Source organism: Sus scrofa, chromosome 3, assembly GCF_000003025.6.
Source record: "Sus scrofa isolate TJ Tabasco breed Duroc chromosome 3, Sscrofa11.1, whole genome shotgun sequence".
NCBI lineage: Eukaryota > Metazoa > Chordata > Mammalia > Artiodactyla > Suidae > Sus > Sus scrofa.
In genome coordinates this window covers 47,603,276-47,630,585 of record NC_010445.4, presented here as the reverse complement: position 1 = coordinate 47,630,585, position 27,310 = coordinate 47,603,276, and the positions used below count along the sequence as shown (strand labels likewise).

At 44.5% G+C, this 27,310-nt stretch overlaps 1 protein-coding gene across 11 annotated transcripts in view; it reads left to right on the top strand.

Annotated features, from left to right (window-relative positions):
* LIMS1 (LIM zinc finger domain containing 1) overlaps positions 1-22,849 on the top strand; it is a 97,185-nt gene extending 74,336 nt beyond the window's left edge. For 4 of the 11 annotated variants that reach the window (XM_021085644.1, XM_005662322.3, XM_005662320.3 and 1 more), the window contains exons 2-11: positions 816-975; positions 9,608-9,674; positions 10,267-10,387; positions 10,787-10,936; positions 13,064-13,214; positions 13,627-13,719; positions 14,793-14,841; positions 16,416-16,491; positions 16,685-16,876; positions 19,568-22,849. In XM_021085644.1, the coding sequence (XP_020941303.1) occupies positions 816-975; positions 9,608-9,674; positions 10,267-10,387; positions 10,787-10,936; positions 13,064-13,214; positions 13,627-13,719; positions 14,793-14,841; positions 16,416-16,491; positions 16,685-16,832 (1,015 nt within the window). In that variant the 3' untranslated portion in view covers positions 16,833-16,876; positions 19,568-22,849. 11 annotated transcript variants of the gene reach the window in all.

Here is a 27,310-nt window from a genome sequence, read left to right as displayed (position 1 = left end):
TCCCTGGCCTTGCTCAGTGGGTTAAGGATCCAGTGTTGCCGTGAGCTGTGGTGTAGGTTGCAAATATGTTGCTGTGGCTGTGGTGTAGGCCAGCAGCTGCATCTCTGATTCAGCCCCTAGCCTGGGAATCTCCATATGCCGCAGGAGCAGCCCTAGAAAGAAAGAAAAAAAAAGCCCAAATTCTATGGTTTTAAGATACATTTTAGAAGTTCTTGTCGTGGCACAGGAGAAACGAATCCAACTGGGAACCAAGAGGTTGCAGGTTTGATCCCTGGCCTCGCTCAGTGGGTTAAGGATCCGGTGTTGCCATGAGCTGTGGTGTAGGTCACAGATGCAGCTTGGATCCTTTGTTGCTGTGGTATAGGCCGGCACCTGTTGCTCTCATTCGACTCCTAGCCTGGGAACTTGCATATGCCGTTGGTGCGGCCCTAAAACAAACAAACAAACAAAAAAAGATACATTTTACAGTGTTAGTGTTCCATACTTGTTTTACCAGTTAGATCAGAGGACGAAGGCATTGGGCTGGTTGAAGAGGTAGTTTGTTGCTTTCGGCAGGATCTAACCATCAGAGGAGCCTGTGTACGTGCTGTGTGGCTGCAGTGGTTCCAGACCCGTCTAGACTCTCGTGTGGGGATTTAACTCTCTGAGGCAGCTCTGGGGCCCCTACTGTGGCTCCTGGGCCTTGAGTGGGATGAGGGAGGTTGGAGAACCGAGACTGAAGCAGGTGCAGGTGGGAGGTGGAGGCCTTGGGCTTGGTGTTGCGGCCTGCAGTCCCAGAGAAGGTGCCACCTGACCCTGTGCCTTGTGTGTTGCAGCAACATGGCCAACGCCCTGGCCAACGCCAGCTGCGAGCGCTGCCGGGGTGGCTTCGCGCCCGCGGAGAAGATCGTCAACAGCAATGGCGAGCTGTACCACGAGCAGTGCTTTGTGTGCGCCCAGTGCTTCCAGCAGTTCCCCGAGGGCCTCTTCTACGAGGTGGGTCTGCGCCCCTCGTGTTTGTCCCACCCCGGCTGGACCCCCTTCTCACTCCCATCTCTGATAGCACTGCTCTTGGGTGCTGCAGGTGGGGGCTCTGAGTGGGTGTGGGAGTCAGTGGTGTGGGTGTGACAGTGTTGGGAGTGGATGTGACTGGGTGTGAATGAAAGAGTGGGTTTGGATGTGTGAGAGTGGGTGTGGCTGTGTGTGTGAGTAGGTGTGAAAGTGGGTGTGGATATGTGTATATGAGAGTGAGTGGGTGGGGGTGAGAGTGAGTGTAAGTGGATGTGAGAGGGGGTGTGGCTGTGTGTGAGTTGGTGAGAGTGGATGTGAGTTGGTGAGAGGGTGTGAGTGAATGAATGAGAGTTGGTGTGAGTGAGTTGTGCAGGTGTGTGTGAACGTGGGTGGGTGTGAATGAGAGCGTGGGTGTGGGTGTGAGTCAGTGTGTAAACGTGGGTGGGTGGATATGGACACAAGCGCTTGAGTGGGTGTGAGTGAGAGTGTTCCTTTGTGTGGGTGTGTCTGTGGTAACGTGTGCAGAGGACCACGTGTCCCCTGGAGAAGGCCACTGCTTGATTTTTTTCTTCCTGGCAGATTCAGACCTTTTCCTGTTTCACAAGCTGTTTCTGAGGAGGGAAGGGTCTTTATCAGCCGCTGGGCCAGCATTTTCCCACCAAGAGGTGTCCCCAGCAGGGAGGTCCTCGGCCAGCCCGGAGGGAAGCCACTTACCTGTCACCGCACAGAGCTTTGGAAAACGGAAAAAGTGTGCATCAGGGACACTGTTCTATTGACTGACACGTTTTTTGGCCCCCACTGTATCCCCAAAACATACCTTTCCTTCCACAAAATCCCTGGGCGTTGGCCAGGAATTGCTTTTACTGCCCAGAGTGATGGCTTTCAGGCTGGGGCCAGGGCGTTGGGCGAGGGAGCCCCAAGGCTGTGGGAGGGGCTGCCCAGGGGCCCAGAGGATGGCAGCAGGAGGAACAGTCTCACAAAGCTCTCATGGGGGCTCTGCCTAGGCAGGAAGGTCAGCCCCCGAGCACCTGTAAGGGGCTATGGGATCTACTTTGAGGACACACTGGGCTCCACGCTCAACCTGCCTTTTCTTCCTTGAAATGGTTTTGATCACAGCAGGTTTGTGACGTAAATGGGATTAGACCCTAGTTTGGTCCCTGACATATAAGATTTTTTGTTGAAATGGGGCAAAGTAAGGAGAGATTTCAGAGGAACAAGAGAGAAAGCCTATCTCCAGGCTCTATTTTCAAATGTTTTTTCTTATTTCCATGGCCCACTGTTCCCTCTCTGTCACTTCCTTTTTCCCACATGGTGTGTTCACTGGCCACTTTCGGGCAATAATATTGCACAGCAGCATCTGGACTTGGGGCCAGCTGGCCACCCGAGGGCACTTGGTCAGAGAGGCCATGGCTGATGGGAAGCAGGGTTGTCTTTGGCCGTGATTTTTAACATCTGATGGAGCCCACGCCCAGTCGAGGGTTTCTGGCCTCGTTCTCTGTTGCTGCACCCGAGAGAGGTTGTGGTCATGGAGGGAGTAGCACAGATTTGGGGTCTCACAGCCTTGGAACCCAGCCTCCCCTGGCTTTGGTGTAGGGACTGAACTTTTCTGTATTTTGGTTTTCTTTAATGGGGGAAAAGCCCCCATGTCAGGATGTGGGTTTGGATCTGGGCGGGCAGCAGAGCTGTACCCACCAGTGGGCCTCTCCCTGCCACATGGGCGCTGCTGCACGTGCCATGCCAGGGCCCCAAGTCCTCAGCTCTGCTGATGCTTGGAGCTTTGTTGGGGGCACCTTGAGCATTTGTTGGGTATTGAAAAATATCCCCAGTCTCTAGGTGCCCATTTGTGACAACCAGAAATCCCCCCTGGGGAGCAAAGTCATCCTCGGCCGAGACCTACTGCACTAACGTCCCTTCACGTAGGTAATGAACTTCACTGCAGCGGTTGTAAGTGGGCTTGTTCCCCAGACTGGACACAGAGCCCTGCACAAAACAGGACCTTCTCATGGTCCGTCTCTAAGAATCTGCAGCCAGAGTTGACTCTTGTGCCATAAATCTAATTAGAAAGTCTTTATAGGAAGAACTCGCTTAAAGACCCTGGGAGTTCCCATAGTGTCTCCGCAGCTTAAGGCCTTGCTCAGTGAGCTAAGGATCCAGTGTTGCTGTGAGCTGTGGTGTAGGCCGGCAGCTGTAGCTCCACTTCGACCCCTAGCCTGGGAACCTCCATATGCCAAAGGTGTGGCCCTAAAAAGAAAAAAGAAAGACCCTAGAGAAAGCATACACCTTTTTGTATAAGTTGGCACAGGGAGATAGGCACAGGCAGGCCTTGGAGATGGGGTGGGTTTGGGTCCAAACCACCCAGTAAAGCGAATATCGCCGTAAAGCCAGTCATACAAGGGTTCGCTTTTTGTTTGTTTCCTTGGAGTTTAGTTGATTTATAAGGTTATGCCACTACACATGGGTTTTTTTGGTTTCCTGGTGCACATGAAAGTGTATACTTAATAGACTACACTGTATGGAATATACTATATGTACACTACATGTCCATTTAGGGTAGTCTGTTAAGTATACAGTAGCATTATATCTAATGAACTACATACACACCTTAATTAAAAATAATGCTGCTGGAAAAATGGCACCAACAGACTTTCCCGAAGCAGGGTTGCCACAAACCTTCAGTTTGTAAAAAACACGTCTGCCAAGTGCAGTAAAGCAGGGTGTACTTACATACAATTCTCGGGTAGTTCATTGCTTAGCTGTTTAATAAAGTATCATCCTCATTTAGCAGAAGCCAAGACGTATTTTCTTGTTGTAATTAGAACCGGTCCCCAAATTGAAATTCGTTTTTCTCGGAGTTCCCGTCGTGGCGCAGTGGTTAACAAATCTGACTAGGAACCATGAGGTTGCAGGTTCGATCCCTGCCCTTGCTCAGTGGGTTAACAATCCGGCATTGCCGTGAGCTGTGGTGTAGGTCGCAGATGCGGCTCGGATCCAGCGTTGCTGTGGCTCTGGCATAGGCTGGCAGCTACAGCTCCGATTCGACCCCTAGCCTGGGAACCTCCATATGCCGCGGGAACGGCCCAAGAAATGGCAAAAAGACAAAAATAAATAAAAAAATTCGTTTTTCTCTTTTCAAATATTCTATTTCTGCCGTTTAATGTAAATAACTTTTAAATCTAAATGATTATAAAAGTCACTCTGTTATTCCTGGTTTACATCTGCCCTGAAGAGGCCAGTCAGTTAGCTGGTGTGGGGGCGGCAAAGACAGGCGTGTTCTCTTCCACCGGGTTAGCGCCATTGCAGTGATCTGGAGTGGTTCCCTAGGACAATGTCTGTGAGCCTGCTAGGGCACATGCTCCTGGATACAGCTATCCCTGCTGTCTATTCACTTGCTCAGCAAGTACCCACGAAAGCACCTGTGATGTGGCCTGCTGTAAGTGACAGGCTGTGTGCTGGTTCCAACCTAAGTACAGTTTTCAGAGGGATTTAAGTAGGATTGGGCAGCTTTGGTGATTCTTTTCATCATTTTCAGAAAGTCTAGAGATTATGTGAGTGCGTGGTTATGTGTGATTAGGGACTTGAAATTCGGCATTGTGGTTGTCTTCAAACAGATCTGTCTTCAGATATCTTTTATCGGTATCTCCACAACCTCCAATACCTGTGAAGAAGTTTTTTGGTTTTTTGGTTTTGGCTGCACCCAAGGCATGTGGAATCCATTCCTGGGCCTGGGATCTAACCTGCACCACAGCAGTGACAGTGCCAGATCCTTAACCAGGGAACTCCCAGAAGTATTTGTAAAATGGCCAGTCACGGTGGCATGAGGAGGATTAGATGCCATTTCTAGGGAGAAACCCATTCACATGCAGCCCCAACCCTGACTGAGTAGCCACTGCACTGCCTCCTAAATCCGACCTTGTGACATCTGGGGTTTTCGCCACTAAAAGGATTATCTTAATTCTTCCCCAAAGAACACGCTTTGTGAAATAAAGCGGAGCCAACGGTTCCAGAGTGAATTGACTCCAAAGGCTACCGACAGGCTGGACTGAGGCCGTGTCTGGCAACCTTCTCCAGCTCTGCTCTGGCCCGACTCGGGCCAGGGCTTCGGTCACACCTCACCTTTCTTTCTCCTTAGTTTGAATTTCCCTAGTGTGGCCTTTTTTCCATCACAAATGCGAAACAGGAAAGACCAATTGATGGGGAATGATTTAGTGGAAAGACACTTTACAAAGAGGTTTCGTCCCTCATTTCCTCTAACAGGGGATGGTAATGACTCAGGAAGGCTGCAGCCTTGGGGGAGATGAGTGGGAGGAAACAGGCCCACTGCTGGCCCCCTGCTCAGACCATGTCCGCACATGCCTGGAAATGAATCCATCTGCTGAGCCTCTGATTCTGAGCTTTCTTTAAAGCAGCAAAATTCTGTTTTTCCCCCAAAAGGATCTTCACAAAATGCAAAACAAAACTTAAAACTCCTTGGAGTTCCCTGGTGGCTCAGTAGATTAAGGATCCTGCCTTGTCACTACAGCAGTTCTGGTCGCTTCTGTGGTATGGATTCAATCTCTGGCCCAGGAATTCTTCCACATGCCGAGGGCACATCCAAAAAAAAAAGAAGAAGATGAAGAAGAGCTGTTCTTGGCTGGAGTCCCCTGAACCACTCGTCCTGCAGCTGATAGGTCCCGGCTTCTTCGGCCTCTTGTTAAACACTGCTGATTCAGTGTGTTAACATCTTTTACTCTACAGGCTTATTCTGTGTTAACCCAGTTTCGGGTTTGTAGCATGTACTAGCAATATTCCTGGGAGTTTGATTCTTCCAGCTTCCTGATTTCAGATTTTTTTTCACTGTACATCTCAGAGTTTTATTTGCATCAGCTTCCGGCCCTTCCCAGGGGTTCGTGTGTTTGCTCATCTCTGCACACTTAGAGAAGAGGTAGTGTCCCCTTGCAGAAGCCTTCCTGGTTGCTGTGTGGGTGGTTTCCAGGGAACCTGTTTCCGAACCCTCAGGGTTTGCTTTCAGGGATTCTTCTTCAATTCGATTTGCCTGATCATGTTTTTTATTCACAACAGCGCCTACTCCTCCCACTTGATAAAAAAAAAAAAAAAACTCAAATTTTACTGTGACAAATTCCTATAGGACACCAACCAAAATGGATTTGTCAGGGTCCCTAAACCTTAGGCTTCCCATCTTTCCTGGCTTCTGTATTTTACTGCTAAGGGTGGATCCTGGCTTGGGAGCTGTGTGTTTGCTCTGTACGCAGGTGTATGGCAGGGTTGGGAATGTGAGGCGTCCTTTAGGACTCTGCCTCTTCGTCCCCTAATTTCAAAGGGACTCATCCTTTTAAGGCAGAGAGAGCCATGGAGAGAGGGTGAGTGTGTGCTGTGAGGCTCACAGGCCCTGAGACGTGCGGAGCCTGTGTCTGGGGTGGGTCCGGGCCCCCGCCAGGCTGCATCCCCGCTTATTACCTCCACGTGCTGCCCATTAGAATCACAGCTTTAAAGACTTGTTTAAATCACAACCAACTCTCATTTTTTCACTTTCTGGTAACAAATACATGTGCTAACCGCCAGGCCTCCTTTTGATTTATTTTTTTAAGTAATATATGTCTTTCTCTTTCTGTTAAATACAGAGTAGTTGCTGATCATTTCTTTTATTTTTCTCATTAAACTTTGGGGGGTTTTTTTTGGTCCTTTTTTGGGGCCACACCCACAGCATATGGAGGTTCCTAGGCTAGGGGTCGAATTGGAGCTACAGCTACACCACATCCATAGCAACACTGGATCTTAACCCACTAAGCGAGGCCAGGGATCAGACCCTCATCCTGGGGGATACTAGTCGGGTTTGTTTCTGCTGAGCCATGACGGGAACGCCTTAAACTTTGTTTTAATGGGTCTCAAAATTTTGAGACAGATTTCTGGTCAAGTTATTTCCATTTAAAAAAAAAATACTGATTTTAAAAACTAATAAATTCAAGCCATCACACACGGGCACACATGCTCCACAAAGCACTCCTTTCCTTCTAAATGTGTTAGGAGGCCTGTTATTCTTAACCAGCCTCTCACTTAATGACCAGTTGAGATAGTTCTGAGTTTTCTTCCTCCCCTGCCAAGACTGGGGGCAGGTAAAAAGTAGTCATTTCTAACTAATTTAATGGGGTTATTTCTGCGTCTTTATATTTTCTTTTTAAAGTTACTGCTAGCAGCTCAGTATCAGATTTCTGTGCATGTACATAGTATACACTCAGTAGAGGAATATATCTCACTTATAAGAACCTCTGTGTCAGGCTGCACATTACACTGTGCTGTGATAGAATACTGAGTAACAGCATACTGAGTTATTATCTTCTGTTTGTAACTTTTAATAATGGATTCGTCAAGTGTATCAGAGCTCATTTGAGTTTAAAAATGAAGTAAGACTTTTCCTGGCACAGGGTAAATCTGCTCTTCTTGGTTCAGTAAATTGAATGAGCTACACCTCCAGCTGATTTCCATAGTTTGAGGAAATTGAATTGACAACTGGTACCTCATTTAAAATAGATTTTGATAAACATTATGTGATTTTTTTTTTTTTTTTTTTTTTTTTTTTTTTTTAAGGGCTGCACCCACAGCACATGGAAGTTCCCAGCCTAGGGGTCAAACCGAAACCATAGCCGCTAACCTACACGACAGCCACAGCCACAGCCACTTGGGATCCGAGCTGCATCTGCGACCTACACCACAGCTCACAGCAATGCCGGATCCTTAACCCACTGAGCAAGGCCAGGGATCGAACCTGCATTCTCATGAACGCTAATCAGATTTGTTTCTACTGAGCCACGAAGAGAACTCCTTAGGTGACTTTTTAACATAAAACTTGTAAGGAGCTCAAAGATCTGAAGGGAAACATTATATAATTCTCTTGATTTATTTATGTGATTCGGGGTACAAGCAACTCCCCCAAAATAGCAATTAAATTTAGAATTAATGTTGCACTCTGACCCTTCCAGTGGTGAGTCCTCCTTCTCTGTGGATGCATGAAAAAATTATGAGGGTAGAGTGGTCCTGCCCATCTCTTAAGATACGTTTCCCTTGTAAGCAGTTAGTACAATTTAACATTTGTAACATTTATGTTTTGATCATTTGTGTACAAGTCATCATTGTAATAACTTAATCCAGAAGAAAAAGAATGTTAACCTTTAAGGCGGTATGGATTCAGAAAGTTAAACAGGAGTTCCCGTCGTGGCTCAGTGGTTAGCGAAACCAAGTGGCATCCATGAGGATGTGGTTTCAATCCCTGGCCTCCCTCAGTGGGTTAAGGATCAAGTGTTGCCACGAGCTGTGGTGTAGGTTGCAGATGCAGCTCAGATGCTGTGTTGCTGTGGCTGTGGTGTAGACCAGTGACTGCAGCTCTGACTGGACCCCTAGCCTGAGAGTCTCCATATGCCACAGGTATGGCCCTAAAAAGACCAAAAACAAATAAATTTTTTAATTTGCACTATACATTTTAATTGTAGAGAAGCATGGTAGGATGATCAGTTAAAGATGTTAAAAAGTATTGTAGTAGTGGGGGAGGGAGTGGGATGGACTGGGAGTTGGGGTTAGTAGATGCAGACTGTTGCATTTGGAGTGAATAAGCAATGAGATCCTGCTGTACAGCACTGGGATATAACACTGTATACCAGCTGTAATGGAAAAAATAAAAATAAAAATCATTAAATAAAAAAATAAAGTAAAAAAAAAATACTGTAGTAACATAAACTCTCAGGGGAATGAAATAAAAACAGTCAAGGGGAGAAATAAAGGCTAAATTTTCCACCTGTAAGAGAAGCATATGCGTGTGTTTGCATATATGTGTATGTGTAGCCTGTTCCTGTGGCACATAGAGGTTCCCAAGCTAGGGACTGAACCTGCATCACAACAGTGACCTAAGCTGCTACAGTGACAACACTGGTCCTTAACCCACTGAACCACCAGAAAACTCCCAATAATTTTTTTTTTTTCTTTTTTTAGGGCCACACCTGCGGCATATGGAAGTTCTGAGGCTAGTGATCAAACTGGAGCTACCGCTGCCAGCCATGGCAGTGCGGGACGCTGAGCTGTGTCTGCAACCTACACCACAGCTCACAGCAATGCCGGATCCTTAACCCACTGAGTGAGGCTAGGGATTGAACCCGCATCCTCATGGATCCTAGTTAGTCAGGTTCATCAACCACTGAGCCATAAAGAGAACTCCCCAAGAATATTTTTTTTAATGGGTTGTGGCTGTTTTAAAATACTTACATTTAAAATCTGCTAGAGTGCTTACTGTTTGTAAATATTTTTTAACACAGAAAGGGGTTTGTATGTATGTGCACATCTTCCAGGGAGGTGTCAGGTTCCTGAAGGTAGAGAGACAGCTGAACCACAGGGAAGCCAGGGACTTGGGGGCAGGGGTCAGGGGATGGACTCACCCTTCCTTGGGGGTAGAGTGTGGTTCTGGATACCCACACGTGGGTGTGTGAAAGGCACGAAGGTGTGTCTGCCCTGAGGAATCCCAGGATGGGGAGAGCCCCAGTTCAGAAGCATCAGCCCCTCGGTCTCTGTAGAGTAGTACTCACGCTCATCCTCGGAGTGTTGGCTCTTTCCAAGTCGGCGGTACTCTCTGTTTCAGTTTGAAGGAAGGAAGTACTGTGAACATGATTTTCAGATGCTCTTTGCTCCCTGCTGTCATCAGTGTGGTAAGTCTCGCTGCTAGGTGCACAGCGAAAAGTAAGTGTCCTTCAGGATTTCACACTCTACCCTGGACTCTCGTTCTGCTGACGAACACGGAGCTGTTAGGAACTTACTGTTCCCCTTCCCTTCCTGACTGTGAACAGTCTGGAGCAGAGGTGAGCTCTGAGGCCCTCCGGGGGAAGGTGGCCAGAACCAGCTGGACTTCTGTGCCATGGCTTTTGGGTGGCCAGAGCACCATCTGCAGGGGCTTCGGGTGCTGGGGGGTGGCGGAGGCTGTGTGTCCCATGGCAAGAGTGGAATGTTGCTGGGGTTGAAGGAAAGAAGCAATTAAGTAGGTGTCACAAGAATGCGTGCTGCGAATTTCCTGTTTTCTGGGTAGATGAGCAGGAGTAACCCAAAGGCACCCAGCAGAGGGAGAGCCCAGTGCCTCCTTGGGGGAGGGGCGGGGGAGCCCATGAGGAGCTGTGCTGAGACAGCCTGAAAATAGAGCTAAGGAATCAAAGACCCAGGCTCAGAGGAAGTGAAACCCTTTGGCTAAGGCGTCCCTGCAGCGGCGCCAGGTTCTCCCTTGGCTACAGCCACGCCTTCTCCCGGCAGGTGAGTTCATCATCGGCCGTGTCATCAAAGCCATGAACAACAGCTGGCATCCCGAGTGCTTCCGCTGCGACCTCTGCCAGGAGGTCCTGGCCGACATCGGGTTTGTCAAGAACGCTGGCAGGTAGGAGACCAACAACGCCCCAACACCGCTGGTTGTGAGTGGGCAGAGCCCCCCGGTCAGCGCCTGCCGTCCCACTACTACCCTGGGCCACTGAGTCAGAACCGGTCCTGGGCCTGGGAAGAGGCAGGGGCTTTCGGGGCAGTGGGGCACGGGTGCCAGAGAGAGTTTCTTAAAGATCATCCCATCATCTAGGTTGGAATAGATACCTCTTCATGAAAAATGAGGGTTTGATTCTGCCCTTTTAATAAGCACAGCAATGATTTAAAGAAATGGTTTCTTTAATTTCTTTTCAGAGATATAGGGAACTTTTTTTTTTTAATTATTAGGAAGAAACTTAGCTGTCAAATTTAAATTTAGAAATTTTAAATTTCTAAAAAAGTTTTGGCTCTGCCTGTTTAGGCATCTGTGTCGCCCCTGTCACAACCGTGAGAAAGCCCGAGGCCTTGGAAAATACATCTGCCAGAAGTGTCATGCCATCATTGATGAGCAGCCTCTGATATTCAAGAACGACCCCTACCACCCGGACCACTTCAACTGCGCCAACTGCGGGTACCTGAGTTCCTCCTGTATTATTGTACAATTGGTGGGGAGAAGGGATTTCTCTGGCAACCAGATTGGTTCTGTTCCAACTTTTAATCTGGAAATTTTTAACCCTGTAAAAAGTCAAGAGAATAATAGAAAGATTATGACATACCTGTCATTCAGTTTCACCAGGTAACATGTTCCCAAATTTGAGAGTGTGTGTGTGTGTATACACATAGACATGTGCTCATATTAAATAAAATATCCAGGAGTTTAAATAGTTCATATTAAATAAAATATCCAGGAGTTCCTGCTGTGGCACAACGGGATTGGCAGTGTCTCTGCACCATTGGGACGTGGGTTCAATCCCAGCCCAGCACAGTGAGTTAAGGATCAGGAGATGCCACCCCTGCAGTGTAGGTCACGACTGTGGCTGGGATCTGATCCCTGCCCAGAAACTCCATATGCCCAGAAAAGAAGAAAAATCCACGGAGTTCCCATCATGGCTCAGCGGTTAAGGAATCTGACTGGGAACCATGAGGTCGTGGGTTCGATCCCTGGCCTTGCTCAGTGGGTTAATGATCCGGCGTTGCCACGAACTGTGGTGTAGATTACAGATGCTCGGATCCCGCGTCGCTGTGACTGTGGTGTAGGCCAGCGGCTACAGCTCTGATTAGACTCCTAGCCTGAGAACCTCCATAAGCCATGGGAGAGGCCCTAGAAAAGGCAAAAAGACAAAAAAAAAAAAAAAAAGAATAGAAAAAGAAAAAAAAGAAAAAATCCATATAGAATAACCCCCCCCAAAAAAACTTTAAAGAGCCTTATTTTTGTACATATGTAACTTTTCACAGTTCTAACAATTAGAGCATTAAATTCTGTTTATTTACTTTTGCTCTATTTACATCTAAAGGGAGTATTTTTTCCTTCCAAAACTCATAAGTCGTTAGGCTATGAGTTTTGGAATTTGCTGTATTAAAAATTATTTTTTCAGGAGTTCCCGTCGTGGCGCAGTGGTTAACGAATCCGACTAGGAACCATGAGGTTGCGGGTTCGGTCCCTGCCCTTGCTCAGTGGGTTAACGATCCGGCGTTGCCGTGAGCTGTGGTGTAGGTTGCAGACGCGGCTCGGATCCCGCATTGCTGTGGCTCTGGCGTAGGCCGGTGGCTACAGCTCCGATTCAACCCCTAGCCTGGGAACCTCCATATGCCGCGGGAGCGGCCCAAGAAATAGCAACAATAACAACAACAATAACAACAAAAAAGACAAAAGACAAAAAAAAAGAAAAAAAAATTATTTTTTCAGCCACACCTGTGGCATATGGAAATTCCCAGGCCAGAGATCAAATCTGAGACACAGCTATGACCTGAGACACAGCTGCAGCAGCACCAGATCCTTAACCCACTGTGCCACATGGGAACTCCCAGTATAAAAATTTAATGGAAAAGATACTTGACTGTAGTCCTTGTGGAGTTTCTGCCGGGGGCAGGGGGCGGGCGGGGGTGGGGGAGAGACGAGGTGAAGGCAGATGGCTTCTTTTGGGGAGTTCATCTTCTGCTGTTCCTCGTTTTCTTGTCTGTCCTCCCTCTGTTCATCTCTCATTAGCACTGCTCCTTTTAAATCAGATCTTTTAAAACAGATGAAATTCATCTTGCCTTGGGGCCTTTTCTAGCTGAATGTTTATTGACCCAGGAAACTGAAAAATGACAACAAACTTAAGCTTTCATTTATGTATTTTCTGTTAACGCATAAGTATTCTTAGCAGCTGGTTGGTAAATGTTAGTAAATGGAAGTAGCCTCCGAATCCCTGGGGAGATATTATCAGTGTGTCTGCGTGCTCCCATCACCCTCCTTCCCCTGCCCCCTCCCCCCAAGCTTTTTAAGGAAGACGCACCAACTGCGATGTGGTAATAGACCAGGGAATGCTCACTAGGGCCAGTGCGTTGGTGCGTGTCCCGCTCATTCATACGTTTTATCCTGATTGTGTGGTGTTGCGGTTTCAAGTGGAATCTGATCTCGATGAGGCTGCCCTGATCACCTCCAGCGGGGAGCAGAGCACCAGAGGGAGTGCGGGGGTGGTCTTCTGGAGCAGCCTTCACACTGGCTGCCTGCCATCCTCCAGTGACGTCATTCAGCTCGTCTCCTTCTCGTGGGCAGGAAGGAACTGACGGCGGACGCCCGGGAGCTGAAGGGGGAGCTGTACTGCCTGCCGTGTCACGACAAAATGGGGGTGCCCATCTGTGGCGCCTGCCGCCGGCCCATTGAAGGGCGCGTGGTGAACGCCATGGGCAAGCAGTGGCACGTGGAGGTGGGTCCCAGGAACCCCTGCACGCCCGTGGGTCAGGGGTGCTGGTGAGGTTGGGAGATGATAATGGGAAGGTATGGGCTTTTTGTGGAGGCCGGGGGACGTAGACCTCCCCGGCTCTGTGCCCTTACCAGGATGATGCAAAAGCACCATCTTTGTTCCCAGATCCCTACGTCCTTGAGCCAGCAGGTGTCCTGGCCCAACCCAGAGATGCTTCCGGCGTGTTCACCTCTGTGCTGTTGGCATCTACCTGGACGGAGACTGGACACACTGCAGGGTCATCAGTGGCCCGAGCCACATGACCACTCCAGGCCTCTCATGTTTCTTTTCTGCAGCCACTTTAGCTTTGGGGTTTTGCTTCATTACAAAAATAAAAGAGGGCAGTCTGCAAATGACCTAACACACTTTCTTCCAGCATTTTGTGTGTGCCAAGTGTGAAAAGCCATTTCTCGGACATCGCCACTACGAGAGGAAGGGCCTGGCGTACTGTGAAACCCACTATAACCAGGTAGGGCTGGGCTGGCTGGCGCTTGGACACTTGTGAGTCTGAGCTTTCCAGGACTTCAGCTATAAGGAGTGCTAGTGGGAAGTGTGAATTGGTCTATAAAGATTGTTTTTAGCTTTTTATTTGGAAAATCATTTCAGACTCAGAAAAAGGTGGTCAAATAAAAATGCAGAGATTGGAGTTCCTGTCGTGGCTCAGTGGTTAACGAATCCGACTAGGAACCATGAGATTGTGGGTTCGATCCCTGGCCTTGCTCAGTGGGTTAAGGATCCGGTGTTGCTGTGAGCTGTGGTGTAGGTTGCAGACGCGGCTTGGATCCTGCATTGCTGTGACTCTGGTGTAGGCCGGTGGCTACAGCTCCGATTCAACCCCTGGCCTGGGAACCTCCATATGCCTTGGCAGTGGCCCAAGAAATGGCAAAAAGACAAAAATATATATATATATATATACAGAGATTACCTACACCTGTTTTACTCAAGTTCACAATTTGCTTCGTCATTGGCATGTCATGCTCTCTGCAAAGACACACACTTATATAAATGCATGATTCATATACAAATTTATGTCTCTATGTAAACAAACACACTCAGATTTTTTTCTGAAGCCTTTAACGATAAGTTCATTAGGTCCTTTACCCCTAAACACTTCAATGTGTATTTCCCAGGAATACAGATCTCTCTAATGTAACCATCATTATCAGTAAGATCACTTTAATCTGTTCATTCCAGTTTTGTCACTTGGCCCAGTAATGTCCTTATACCATTTTTTTTTTTTTCCCACTCCAGTACCTGAACTGGTGTATGGTTTCATGTTTCCTTTGCCTCCTGAAATCCAGAACATTTCCAGAGCCTTTTGTTTGTTTGTTTTTGATCATAATGAAAAGTAAATTATTTTCATTGTAAGAAGTAAAAATCTAGTCAGTGATCTTTTGCTGATTTTCTCTAGAAATGATAAAGTCTGGGTTTAGGCAGCCAACTGTTTAAGTAGTACAAAGAACTGAAATTACAGTGTTTGGTGTTCTGATACTTGCTTGTAACATACCTCTACTTTTTACTGTTTTTGGTTTTTTTTCTCAGCTATTTGGTGATGTTTGTTTCCACTGCAACCGTGTTATAGAAGGTGATGGTAAGTCTGTAGGGATTTTATATTTTTATTTTTTGATACAAGAACCCTGGGGTCATGTAAAAATTAAAGGTTGTTTGGAATGTAATCAGTTACTTTTTATCTTTCTTTGGCATATTTCCCAAGTAACCTCCAGCACTGCGGTGACATCCTAAGAGCTGGTCCTATTACTCGTTCTGGGTAATACTGGAGGCCAGTGCCACAGAATGGGTACCGCATGAGTGGCCGACCGTGGGGTCAGCTCTTTGTTCCAGCCCTGGGATTACGTACAGCAGTATTTATCAGGGGCATTTAGGAAAGGTCACTGGAACTCTGCACACGTGGACACCTGGCAGTCATCTGTAGACCCTGCCAGGATGCACCACTGTGGTGATGAGGCCGATTTGGCTGGGACAGATAGGAAGCAGCTGTGTTTGTGATGGTCGCTAGCAAATTCTGCCAAAAACTTCCCAGCAGAGTTCTAAACATTCCTTTTTCCAGCCAGTTTCATGGGCTCTTGGCAGAGAGCCCGATTCAGGCAGTACTTTACAAAGCACTGCCCATGGAGTTCCTGTCGTGGCTCAGTGGTTAATGAACCCAATTAGCATCCATGAGGATGCAGGTTCGATTCCTGACCTTGCTCAGTGGGTTAAGGACCTGGCGTTGCTGTGAGCTGTGGTGTAGGTTGCGATGCAGCTCAGATCTGGTGTTGCTGTGGCTGTGGTGTAGGCTGGCAAGCACAGCTCCGATTTGACCCCTAGCCTGGGAACTTCCATATGCCGAGGGTGCGGCCCTAAAAAGACAAAAAAAAATTAAAAAATAAAAAGCAAAGCACTGCCCATGTGCATTGACAGAAGGGTTCCTTCAGGAAAGCAGTCTTCAGTGCCCTGGGAAGTAACTCATAGCTCCCACCTTGGTGTCAGCTTGGAAGAAAGACTCCAGGCAGTAAGCCAGTGTCTGGATTTTGAGGGGATTTGGGGTTTTTTTGTTTTTGTTTTTGTTTTTTTTAGTTTTGTTTTGGCTTGACCTGCAACATGTGAAAGTTCCCAGGCCAGGACTGAAACTGTACCGTAGCAGCAACCTGAGCCACAGCTGTGACAACACTGAATCCTTAACCTGCTGACCCACCAGGGAACTCCTGTGTTTCAATAATGTGGAAGAGTAGGCTTGGTAAGTAAATGAAGAAAGCTGACCGGTGCAGGAGTTCCTGTCATGACTTAGTGGAAACGAATCTGACTAGCATCTATGAGGACGCAGGTTCGATCCCTGGCCTCACTCAATGGGTTATGGATCTGGTGTTGCCGTGAAATGTGTAGGTCACAGACATGGCTCAGATCTGGCGTTGCTATGGCTGTGATGTACTCCGGCAGCTACAGGTCCAATTGGACCCATGGCCTGGGAACCTCTATGTGCCATTGGTGTGGCCCTAAAAAAACCAAAAAAAAAAGAAAAGCAAAGACAGTTGACTGGTGCAGTGCTAAGCGCACTGAGATTTTTAGGCATGTGGTACTTCTGTGAGAACAGCCTCCCCAGGGGACGTGGAAGTGACCCAAGGTCCCCTGCCATCCCATGTGTGACCGGATGCTTCTCTCTTCTAGTGGTCTCTGCCCTCAACAAGGCCTGGTGCGTGAGCTGCTTCGCCTGCTCCACCTGCAACACCAAGTTAACACTCAAGTAAGTCTCCGGTTAGGTCCAGTGTGAGTCCCAGGACTGGAAACTTTGGGGTGACATTTAAAATATATTCACAGCGTTTAAAAAGAATGATTTGATGCCTTCTTTCTTCTTTCTGTCCAGGGCTTCTAAAAGCAAAGATTCTTCCTTTAATTGTTTCCTGTTTTCTTCTGTTCCTTCTCTGTCCTGCGCAAAGGGATAAGTTTGTTGAAATTGATCTAAAACCGGTCTGCAAACACTGTTATGAGAAAATGCCAGAAGAATTTAAGAGGCGACTTGCCAAACGGGAGAGAGAAGCAAAGGATAAGGACAAGCAGAAAAAGAAAAAGCCAGTCTGTTTGTAAACTTTTCTATCCCTCTGTCATCATTTTCACTACTTTATTCTTTGGTTAGTCCTATGGAATACATTTTTGTTCTTTTTCTGTCTTTTGCTTTTTTTTGTTTCTTTTTGGCATGGATTTGCAGCCACCAGAGCTTGAAGTAGAAGCATTTGTCCTGTGTTGAATTGGCCCTTTTGCATAATTATTAAAATTACACACTTTAATAAGGTTCACACCTAACATTGGCTTGTGCTTCACTTTCTTTAATCTGTAGACTCTTTGATCTCGTTTGTAAATCACAGTACTGTATAAATTTCTTTCTTCTTTTTTCCTTTTCTTTTTTGCTAGATTCACTGGGAAGAATTCTAATCCTTTACTAGATACTGGGAAAGTTTTAAAGTATTTTTGTCTGATAATTGCAGCTTTTAAAATCCTGGCTTTTGATTTCTTTGCCTAGATGTGATTGATCAATTCCAGTGTTGCATGTTATACATCCTATGTTAAACTAAATCCTTTTAGCATGTTTCATTATCTCAGCAAACACCATCTAATGTACATAATAAGATCGCCATTATTTTGGTTTGTGTATATATGTGCTTTCATACATTGCCCATGTGCTACTGGCTACTCATTTTCTTGGTGTTTTCAAACTCATTTATATTCCTGATTTGTATGGGATGTATTTCTTTGAAATTATCCAATTCCTAGCATAATTATCCCAGTTCCTTCCCATTACCATTGTATTCTGAGCTTTAAAAGTTTTTTGTTGTTTCAGTTTTCATGTTTCCTGACACAAAGAGGAATTAAAATTCAAATATAAAATCAAAACATTGTAGGAGTTCCCACTGTGGTGCAGCAGAAAACGAACCTGACTAGTAACTATGAGGAGGCAGGTTGGATCCCTGACCTCACTCTGGGTTAAGGATCCGGCGTCACCATGAGCTGTGATGTAGGTCGCAGACGCGGCTTGGATCCCGAGTTGCTGTGGTGGTGATGTATGTAGGCTGGCAGCTACAGCTCAAATTTGACCCCTAGCCTGGGAACCTCCATATGCCAAGGGTGTGGCTCTGAAAAGCAAAAACAAACAAACAAACAAAAACATTGTAAGGTTTGCTTTGTAGCAGTACCTCTGAGAGGAGTGATAATTTATCTTTCATCAAAAATATGGCAGTTTTAGGGAGTTCTCTGATGGCCTAGCTGGTTGAGGCTCCTGCATTCTCACCGCTGTGGCTCTGGTTGCTGCTATGCGGCGTAGGTTCAATCCCTGGCCCAGGAATTCCCACATACTGCCTGTGTGGCAAAAAAGAAAAAAAAAAAACAAGAGAGAACCTGAAATAAACGTTGCAACTCTCATTAAAAAAAAAAAAAAAAATGGCAGTTTGAAAAGCTTTTGTTCTGAGACGACTTTGGGAGAAAGTTTTAGCTCAGTAGTACTATTTAAATCAAACTGCCAGTAGAAAGTATGGCATCATTTGAATTACTGTCAGCATTAGCATCTCTGAAAAACAGTAGAACATAATTTCCATGTGGTGCTTTGAGATAAAAGATTTTTCATTTTTAAATATGTGGTCAGGATTAGCTTTGCTATTGAATATTTCTCTTTAAAGTTATATCAAGAGATTTAATAATTTGTCATAGTTGACAGTTCCACAAATACTTCCTAAATGTAATTTCACAGAAAATGACCACATGATAAAGTCTGTGCTTGCTCAGTTCACAGTTAAGGACCTTAGATTTCACCAGTGAAAGCCCTTGGCACTGTCCATTGGAGATGCATGGCCCATAGTAAGCAGGCCTTCTGAAGGCCTGCCCAGGACTGTTTTACAAGTCAATCGAGAGTGTTTATTGTCCTCACTCTTCAAAAGGGTTGAGTTCTCAGACTAGCTCAGGTTCACGACTGTGGTCACAGGCAGCCTTGTCCACTTGTGCTCTTAATGAGAGATTTGGAACTTTCTATCAGACAGCCAATCGAAATAGCCAATTATTATTTTAGATTTTTGGAAGGTGATTGCTATTGTTGTTGGGGGTGGCAGGCCAGGAAAGATGAAACCTCATAGCTCCCTAATTTAAATACTAATTAAGATTGGAGTTCCCATTGTGGTGCAGTGGAAATGAATCCGACTAGGAACCATGAGGTTACAGGTTCGATCCCTGGCCTCGCTAAGTGGGTTAAGGATCTGGCGTTGCCGTGAGCTGTGGTGTAGGTTGCAGATGCGGCTCGGATCTAGTGTGGCTGTGGCTGTGGCCAGCACCTTTAGCTTCAATTGGACCCCTAGCCTGGGAACTTCCATGTGCTCCATGTGTGGCCCTAAAAATTAAAAAATAAATAAATACTAAGATTATTTTGCTTTCTATAAAGAGAGGATCATTCCAACTATAGAAATACAATTCTTTGCTTTGAATAACTATTCTTTAAAAGTGGTCCCTTAAGATGTGATTGACTTTGATGACCTAAATTCTATTTACATTAGATTCTCTGTGTACTTAGCACAGACTAAAATGTAATATGCACTCTATATTACACAGATACATGTAAAAGATCAATTTATAAGGATAACTTTTTTCCAATGATATTATGAATTTCTTATATCTCCCACTGTGGTTGGAATTGCAATTAGTTATTTGCTAACGTGAATACGGATGTTATATATAGTGTCTTAGTTTACTTCAGTAAAATGACTGCACATTATGTGTCTATATACATATGTTGCATACATTTGCACTAATTTCTTTCTTTTTTTAATCATCATTATCTTTAGGAACAAATTTGTGGAGTTTGACATGAAGCCAGTCTGCAAGAAGTGCTATGAGAAGTTTCCGTTGGAGCTGAAGAAAAGACTTAAGAAGCTAGCTGAGACCTTAGGAAGGAAATAACTTCCTTTGTTTTATTTTTTTCTCTTCTATGCAAAGATAAGAGGTTACAACACTGCTTGACCTGATGTACCCTTACTTAAAGCCGTATCTCAAAATAGTTGAGAGTGAAGAGGACGTTTTGAACAGTTTTCTTCATCTCCTTTTTCTCATTTAAAAAAAAGAAGTTTGTGTAATAATTTTTAAAACATGGATGAAATCCAGAGTTGCCTTTGTTAATAACCCTTATCAATTTTTCAAAACGTAGACTATACTTAATACAAAAAAAAACCCTCAAAACAAGACGTGGTTAAATACTAACTTTTAATTAAGGTCCCAAAAATTAAATATTACTTTTAAAAATGAAAGTAAGGAGTCAGCTTTTACATAACTCAGATAAATATATAAACATTGATTGGCTTTGTAGTCAAAAGAAAATTATTACAACTGCAGTTGGGGAGGATATAAGAAAGAAAAACATCCAAGAAAAACAAATCTTACAGAATCTTAGTGTGTTAATCAAACTAGTGGCTGTAAAATGAATATACCCATTATTACTAAGACAAGAAGCAAGTGTCTTCAGAACTACTTGATTAGGGGACTTTTGTTGTTATTGTTAAATGCGTTAATTACTATATGCTTAGTTTTATATTTTGTTCTTGTGTTATTTTTACATACAATTACTTAACATAGTAGTAAAATAGCTAGCTAATAGTATTCCTTTTTTAAAATTTTGTGCAAAAAAATTTATACTAGGTATTTGAAAATATAGTATACTTTACAATATTGGAAAAATGAAGTATTTTTTAATGTATTCCAGCAATTATGCTTCTAAGTTTAAGGTCAAAGATAGTCTTAGAATAGGACATGAAATTAAAGTTTATGTAGCTTGGAATGTATTGCTTAAAAAATGAATGTATATGTCTTGGTCATATTGCCTTTATAACCATGCTAATATCTATGCTTTACACATAATCAAACTTGCCTGCCTTAGAAATATACATACCTTAAAAATAAGTATGTTGACTGAGATTTGTAAACTGAAATTCATTTTCCACAGCTATGACTATATTAAGAGGTTTTTTCCCTTCTTTTTTGGGGAAACACATTGAAATTAATTTCTGCGATATTAGAGAATGATGTTGATGTGTTTCAAGTTTTTCATTACAAATCTCAATTAGATTTTATTTACTGGAAGGAAGTATAAATGACACCTTTAAATTGGAAGAGGGGTGTTTAAGTATCAATTTCAGGTCAAAAGTAGTGAATTATTTTATTTTGTAATAAGTTTTATCCTAAAGTTTCTGGACCTATCTTTCCTGATGAACTTGTGTGAAAGCAGATTTTGTGAATGTTTTTTTAAAAATGTTGCTGCTACTATGTTGTCATGTAAAAGAAAGTTGCCAAGATGGACTTCTAGGGGGAAAATTATTGATCTTAACAAAAATTGCTGAAATATTGCTTCGCCTTTCAAAAAAAAAAAAATCTCAGGATGCTACCAGTCTGCCATTAAAATATTTGTATGCATGTATTTTTTTAAAGTTTGTGCATGCACTTTATAGAGTAATTGTTTCAGTTTTCAAATACCTTATAACCAATTACTTTATTTTTTAGTGTTCTTTCAGAGTTCAGAGAATTTTCAGTGATTGAAAATAATTAATACATAGTTTAAGACTGTGCTCTGAAGTCTTTGCATTTGACAGCAAGAATCAAAACCTCTTCCATGTGCCTTTGTCAGCTAATACATGACCAGCAAGGAAAACCTTCAAAGTATTCATTAAATACTATACTGTGGATACAGGCAAAACAGTACAGGGTTTGCAGTCTTGATGCTAAATTCTTAAATTCTTCCACACCACAAGGTCGGAGCAGAAAGTGCCCGTCTGCTCATGTTCCTAATAGCTGGGGTTGCAGCTCTGCTGGGGCCAGATGTCCCACTGCTCACCCCTCTGTTGGAATCTGAGGTCACATTTCCTGCATGTGTGCCCCTTTAAGCCTCCAGTGCTGCAGAGCATTTTATCTAGACGTGAGCTCTCTTCCTTGGTAGGCAGGCCTTCCACCGCACCCTCACACTTGGAAAGGAAGGCGGGGTCAAGAGCTGTCCTTGCATAAAAACAGACTTGCTTTAGTTCCCGGTATCTTTCTTGGGCTTCCTCTGGCTGTGGGAAAACTCAGGCTAGTGACCGTTTCTTTAAGGTTCTACAAGGCAGTTTGAAACAATTCCCTGGCATTCCTACTGTGGCTCAGTGGATTAAGAACCCAACTAGTCTCTGTGGGGAGGCAGGTTCGATCCATGGCCTCACCAAGTGGGTTATGGATCCGGTATTGCCACAAGTTGTGGCATAGGTCACAGATGCGGCCTGGATCTGGTGTTGCCATGGCTGTAGTATAGGCCTCTGCTGCAGCTCTGATTCAGCCTCTAACCTGGGAAATTCCATATGCCACACATGTGGAAGGTAAAAAGAAACATGAAAAAGAAATAATTCCCTGTTTACCAAATTTCTAAGCTCTTTTGTTTTAAAAAGTAACACTTTATTTAAAAGTGGGGCTGCATCCATGGCATGTAGAAGTTCCTGGGCCATGGATCAAACCCACAGCACAGGGGTTCCCATCATGGCTCAGGGGAAATGAATCTGACTAGTATCCATGAGGACACAGGTTCAATCCCTGGCCTCGATCAGTGGGTTAAGATTCCTGCGTTGCTGTGACTGTGGTGTAGGCCAGCGGCTGCAGCTCTGATTTGACCCCTAGCCTGAGAACTTACATATGTCACAGGTGCAGCCCTAAAAACACAAAAAAAGCCCATGGCACAGTAGCAACCCAAGCTCCTGCAGTGACAACACAGGATCCTTAACTTGCTGAACCACAAGGGAACTCCTCTAAGTGCTCTTTCTCTTATCAAGCCTAATATCATCGGGAAAACATCTGGGTATAAGTAACATATTCTTTGGATCATGTTCAAAGCCTCGTTAATGTTGTAAATGAAATGGTCATTTTGCCTCATTTATTTGCCAAAACAGCAAATCCTAAGTTAAGGAAATTCTGAGCTAAGCTTACAGCATTCTTGTTGTATTTCATTTTAGATTGTAAGCTCAGTAGCAGGGACACTATATGGATAATTGTGTTTTTATATAGCAACCATTGCAGTATACTCTTGGTGCTTGATAAATGTTCATAATTATTCAAAATAACCTGTTGTGTTTTGCTTAACTTGAATGGCTTTGAGACATGGAGCCATATAGGACTATAGGACTAGTGCTTAGCTGTTTTGGAAACTAAGTGTCCATCAATGGATGAATGAATAAAGAAGATGTTGTATATATACAACGGAATATCATTCACCCATAAACAAGAAGGGATTCTTGCCATTTGTAACAACATGGACAGGACACTATGCCAACCCAGAGAAAGACAAATACTGTATGATCTCAATCATATGTGGAAACTTAAAAAAAACAAAAACGGAGTTCCCGTTGTGGCTCAGTGGTTAACGAATCTGGCTAGGAACCATGAGGTTGCAGGTTCAATCCCTGGCCTTGCTCAGTGGGTTAAGGATCTGGTGTTGCCGTGGTGTAGGTCACAGACATGCCTCGGATCTGGTGTTGCTGTGGCTCTGGTGTAAGCCGGCGGCTACACCTCCGATTAGACCCCTACCCTGGGAACCTCCATATGGCGCAGGAGTGGCCCTAGAAAAGGGAAAAAGACAAAAAACAAAAACAAACAAAAAAAACTATTCCAGATGCAGGGAACAGGCTGGTAGTTGCCATAGGCAGGGGATAGGAGTGGGTAAAATGGGCAAAGAGGGCCTAGAGGTCCAAACTGCCAGTTATAAAATAAATATCTCGTCGGGATGTCAGGTACATAGCAATTCTAGCTGTTAACGCTGGGTTGATACTTGAGAATTGCTAGGAGGGTAGGTTCTCTCACAAGAGAAAATGTTTATAAGTGCATGGTGACAGCTGGTAATGGCATTGAGATCATTTTTCAGTGTATACAAATACGGAATCATGTTATACCCCTGAAACTAATGTTATATGTCAAACCTCAATTTAAAGAGAGTTCCACAATTTTAAAAACCATTGTATTTATTTCTATTGATTGATTGTCTTTTTAGGGTTGTACCAGTGGCATATGGAGGTTCCCAGGCTAGGGGGTGAATGGAAGCTGCAGTTGCTGGTCTACACCACAGCCACAGCCACAGTGGATCTGAGCTGCGTCTGTAACCTACACTGCAGCTCACAGCAACTCCAGATCCTTAACCCACTGGGCTAGGCCAGGAGTGGAACCTACGTCCTCATGAATACTAGTCGGGTTCATTGCTGAGCCTCAACGGGAATTCCCTTAAGCCATTATAAACTTTTACTGTATGTAGTTTTTTTTTTTTTTCTGGAACACAGTTTAAGTCATGCTATATCTAAATCCATGTACAAGTGTCAGACTTCCTCCGTGTGTTCACAGGGTCGCTTCTTGCATGTGACGATGTGCTATCTAATCCTGACAGCACATGCGATGCAATGCTGAGGAAGCTCTTTGCACTTGCACAGCTGAAAAATGGCATGATCAGAACCTGAACCCAGTGCTTCCAAGTTTGTGCACGTTTCTACTCTGTTACTTGGAGAGAAAGAGTGTGTGAAAAATTCAAGTATCCTTGAATATATCATGAAAACAATCGTGTGCATGAATAAAAGTGTATGGTCTGGTTACCACGTAGAGGGCAAATCTGAGAACCACACAGGCTGGTGGTGGAAACTTCCCACCATTTCCCATACATTCTAGTGGGTTTGGGTCCCTAACAAAGGAGGTGCTGTCTTCCCGCCACTTGGCGAGCACTGGCGCTGTGTGTGGTGTGCTGGGGAGACATCACCATTGCTCACAGGCACCTTTCCTTCTCAGTGGCTGAGGTTCCTGGGCTCACGAATCCAACTAGTATCCATGAGGATGTGGGTCTGATCCCTGGCCTCACTCAGTGTGTTAAGGATCCCGTGTGGCTGTGGCTGTGGTGTAGGCCAGCAGCTGTAGCTCTGATTAAACCCCTAGCCTGGGAACCTCCATACGCCATGTGTGCAGCCCTGAAAAGAAAAACATAAAAAATAACATTTACATCAGCTCTAACTATTTTTAGCTATAAACAGCTCTAACCTACAAAACATGTACAGGACGTATATGCTTAAGAACCACAGAACACCACACACAGCGCCTGTGTGTGTCTTAAAGACCTGAAGAACTAACTGGTTCCCACCAGTGGACTGGGAGACATGGTAGGAATGGCAGGTTAAACATGTTAAACAATCAAGTTCCCAGGAAAACCTTTTATACAGAAAATTGATTATAGAATGTATGTAGAAAGGCAAAGGAACTGGAATATGAGAATTGTGACAAAGAAGCTCAGTTTTAAGACTGGTGTAGAACTTCAGTAATCAACAAAACAGTGAGGTGTCCGTAAAGAGACAGATGCATTAATCACTGAAATAAGATGGAAAGTCCAGATACAGATGCTCGAATGGTCATCTGAATTCTGTAAAAGTGCAGTAGCAATTTAATGAAGAAAGTATAGTCTAGGGCAATTGGGCATCTAAATGCAAAAACAAAAGCTCAATATAAACCTTCTGCCTAGGGGAGTACCAACTGTGGCTATGGTGTAGGCCAGCGGCTACAGCTCTGATTAGATCCCTAACCTAGGAACCTCCATATGCCAAGGGTTTGGCCCTAAAAAAAAAGAAAAGATTCATAAAAGGTCTGGTAGGTTGCACCTCATCAGAATCACAAAACATCTGCTCTGTGGAAGATGATGGGTAGAGAATGAAACAACGCACTGCAGATCGGGAGAAAACGTTTTCCAATACATGAAGGCCTGGAGTTCTTGTGGTGGCACAGTGGTAAGGAATCCAACTAGTATCCATGAGAAGGAGGGTCTGACCTCTGGCTTTGCTCAGTGGTTAAGGATCCGGCGTTGCTCTGAGCTGTGTAACTTGCAGATTTGGCTCAGATTCCAAGTTTTTGTGGCTGTGGTTAGGCCGGCAGCTATAGCTCTGATTTGACCCCTAGCTTGAGAACTTCCATATGCCTCAGGTGTGGCCCTAAAAAACAACAACAACAAAAATAATACATGAAGGCCACTCAAAACTCCACAGTGAGACTTCTGTCAGCGAAAACGGAGTTAACAACCAAGGTAAGAAGAAAAAAGGGGATTTTATTTGAGCGAAATTTAGGATTATAACCTGGGAAGCAAGTTCCCGGAAAGCTGAGAACCCTCCACTTGTTAAAAGTCAAAGGTACAGTCATATGTTTTCAAGACAAAGGATGGTACATCCAAGCGACACACTGATTGATATTTTACATGAAGTTCACCAAACATAAATAGTCCTGCTGAGCACATACAAAGGGCAGCGGGTCCCCATGACCTCCTACAGAGCTAGAAAAGAACACTAATTATTATTATTATTATTATTTGCATCGTTCAGGTCAAATCAAAGTTCCCCAGCCAGGAAATGAACCTGTGCCACAGCATCGACAGTGACAACTCTGGATCTTTACCCCTCTGCACCACAAAAGAACTCCAAGAAAGCTATTCTTTTAAGAAGTTAACATTGCCAGCTCAGGAAAAACAGGGAAAAATGATTTTTACCTTCGAGTGGGTACTCCCACTTTTTTTTTTTCCTTGCAGCATGTGGAAGTTCCTAGGGCAGGGATGGAACCCAAACCACAGCAGTGACAATGCTGGATTCTGGATCCATTGAGCCACCAGAGAACTCCTGAAAGCAGAAGTTTCGTTTTGTCTTTTTAGGGCCACCCCCATTGCACATACAGGCTCCCAGGCTAGGGGTCAAATCAGAGCTGTAGCCACCAGCCTATACCACAGCTCACGGCAACTCCGGATACTTAACCCACTGAGCGAGGCCAGGGATCAAACCCTCATCATCATGGATACTAGCCATTTTCGGTTCCACTGAGCCATGATGGAAACTCCTGAAAGCAGAAGTTTTTAAATGAAAATTATGTCCAAGAACAAACCATAACGTTGGTGGCAACAAGCAGTCATGTTGGTTCCTCCTGTTTTCTGAGGTTGTCTATGAACATTTTAATCTTATCATGTCTTCCAAGTTCAGTCATGAGAATTTTCTTAGGGCTACCTACAAAGCAGTCTTTTAGGTTTACTAGAGAATGATACAAATTTAGAAGCTGAGAAAATGATGGGATGAACTGACAGTATTATCAATGATTCTGAAGAAAAAAATGAATCATATGATACATGAAAGAGAATGTGTCTGCCACGGATGACAATCTGCCACAAGGACAGAGGGGCTTGAGTGGAAAAAAAAAAAAATGAGTTTGATCAGCTTCAGTGCTGGGTGCCCGTCAGTTAATTAATTCAGAAGTTGAGGGCTCAGATTAATCAGGTAAAACTGGCTAATAAAAAAAAAGTCGTAAGCCAGATATTTCTATGGTTTCAACTCTCATTTGAATTAAATTTGCAAGGCATCAACATGAGTGATTGAGGCATTAAAGTGGCATCTGACAACTTGCAAAGAACATTAGTTAGCTGTGTGATTCAGAGGAATTGCTTGTGAGAATAAGTTTGGATGGAACTGGTCCATGCTGAGAAAAGAAGGGACATCTTCCTGGAGAAGAATGTTCATTTTTAAAGCCCAGCA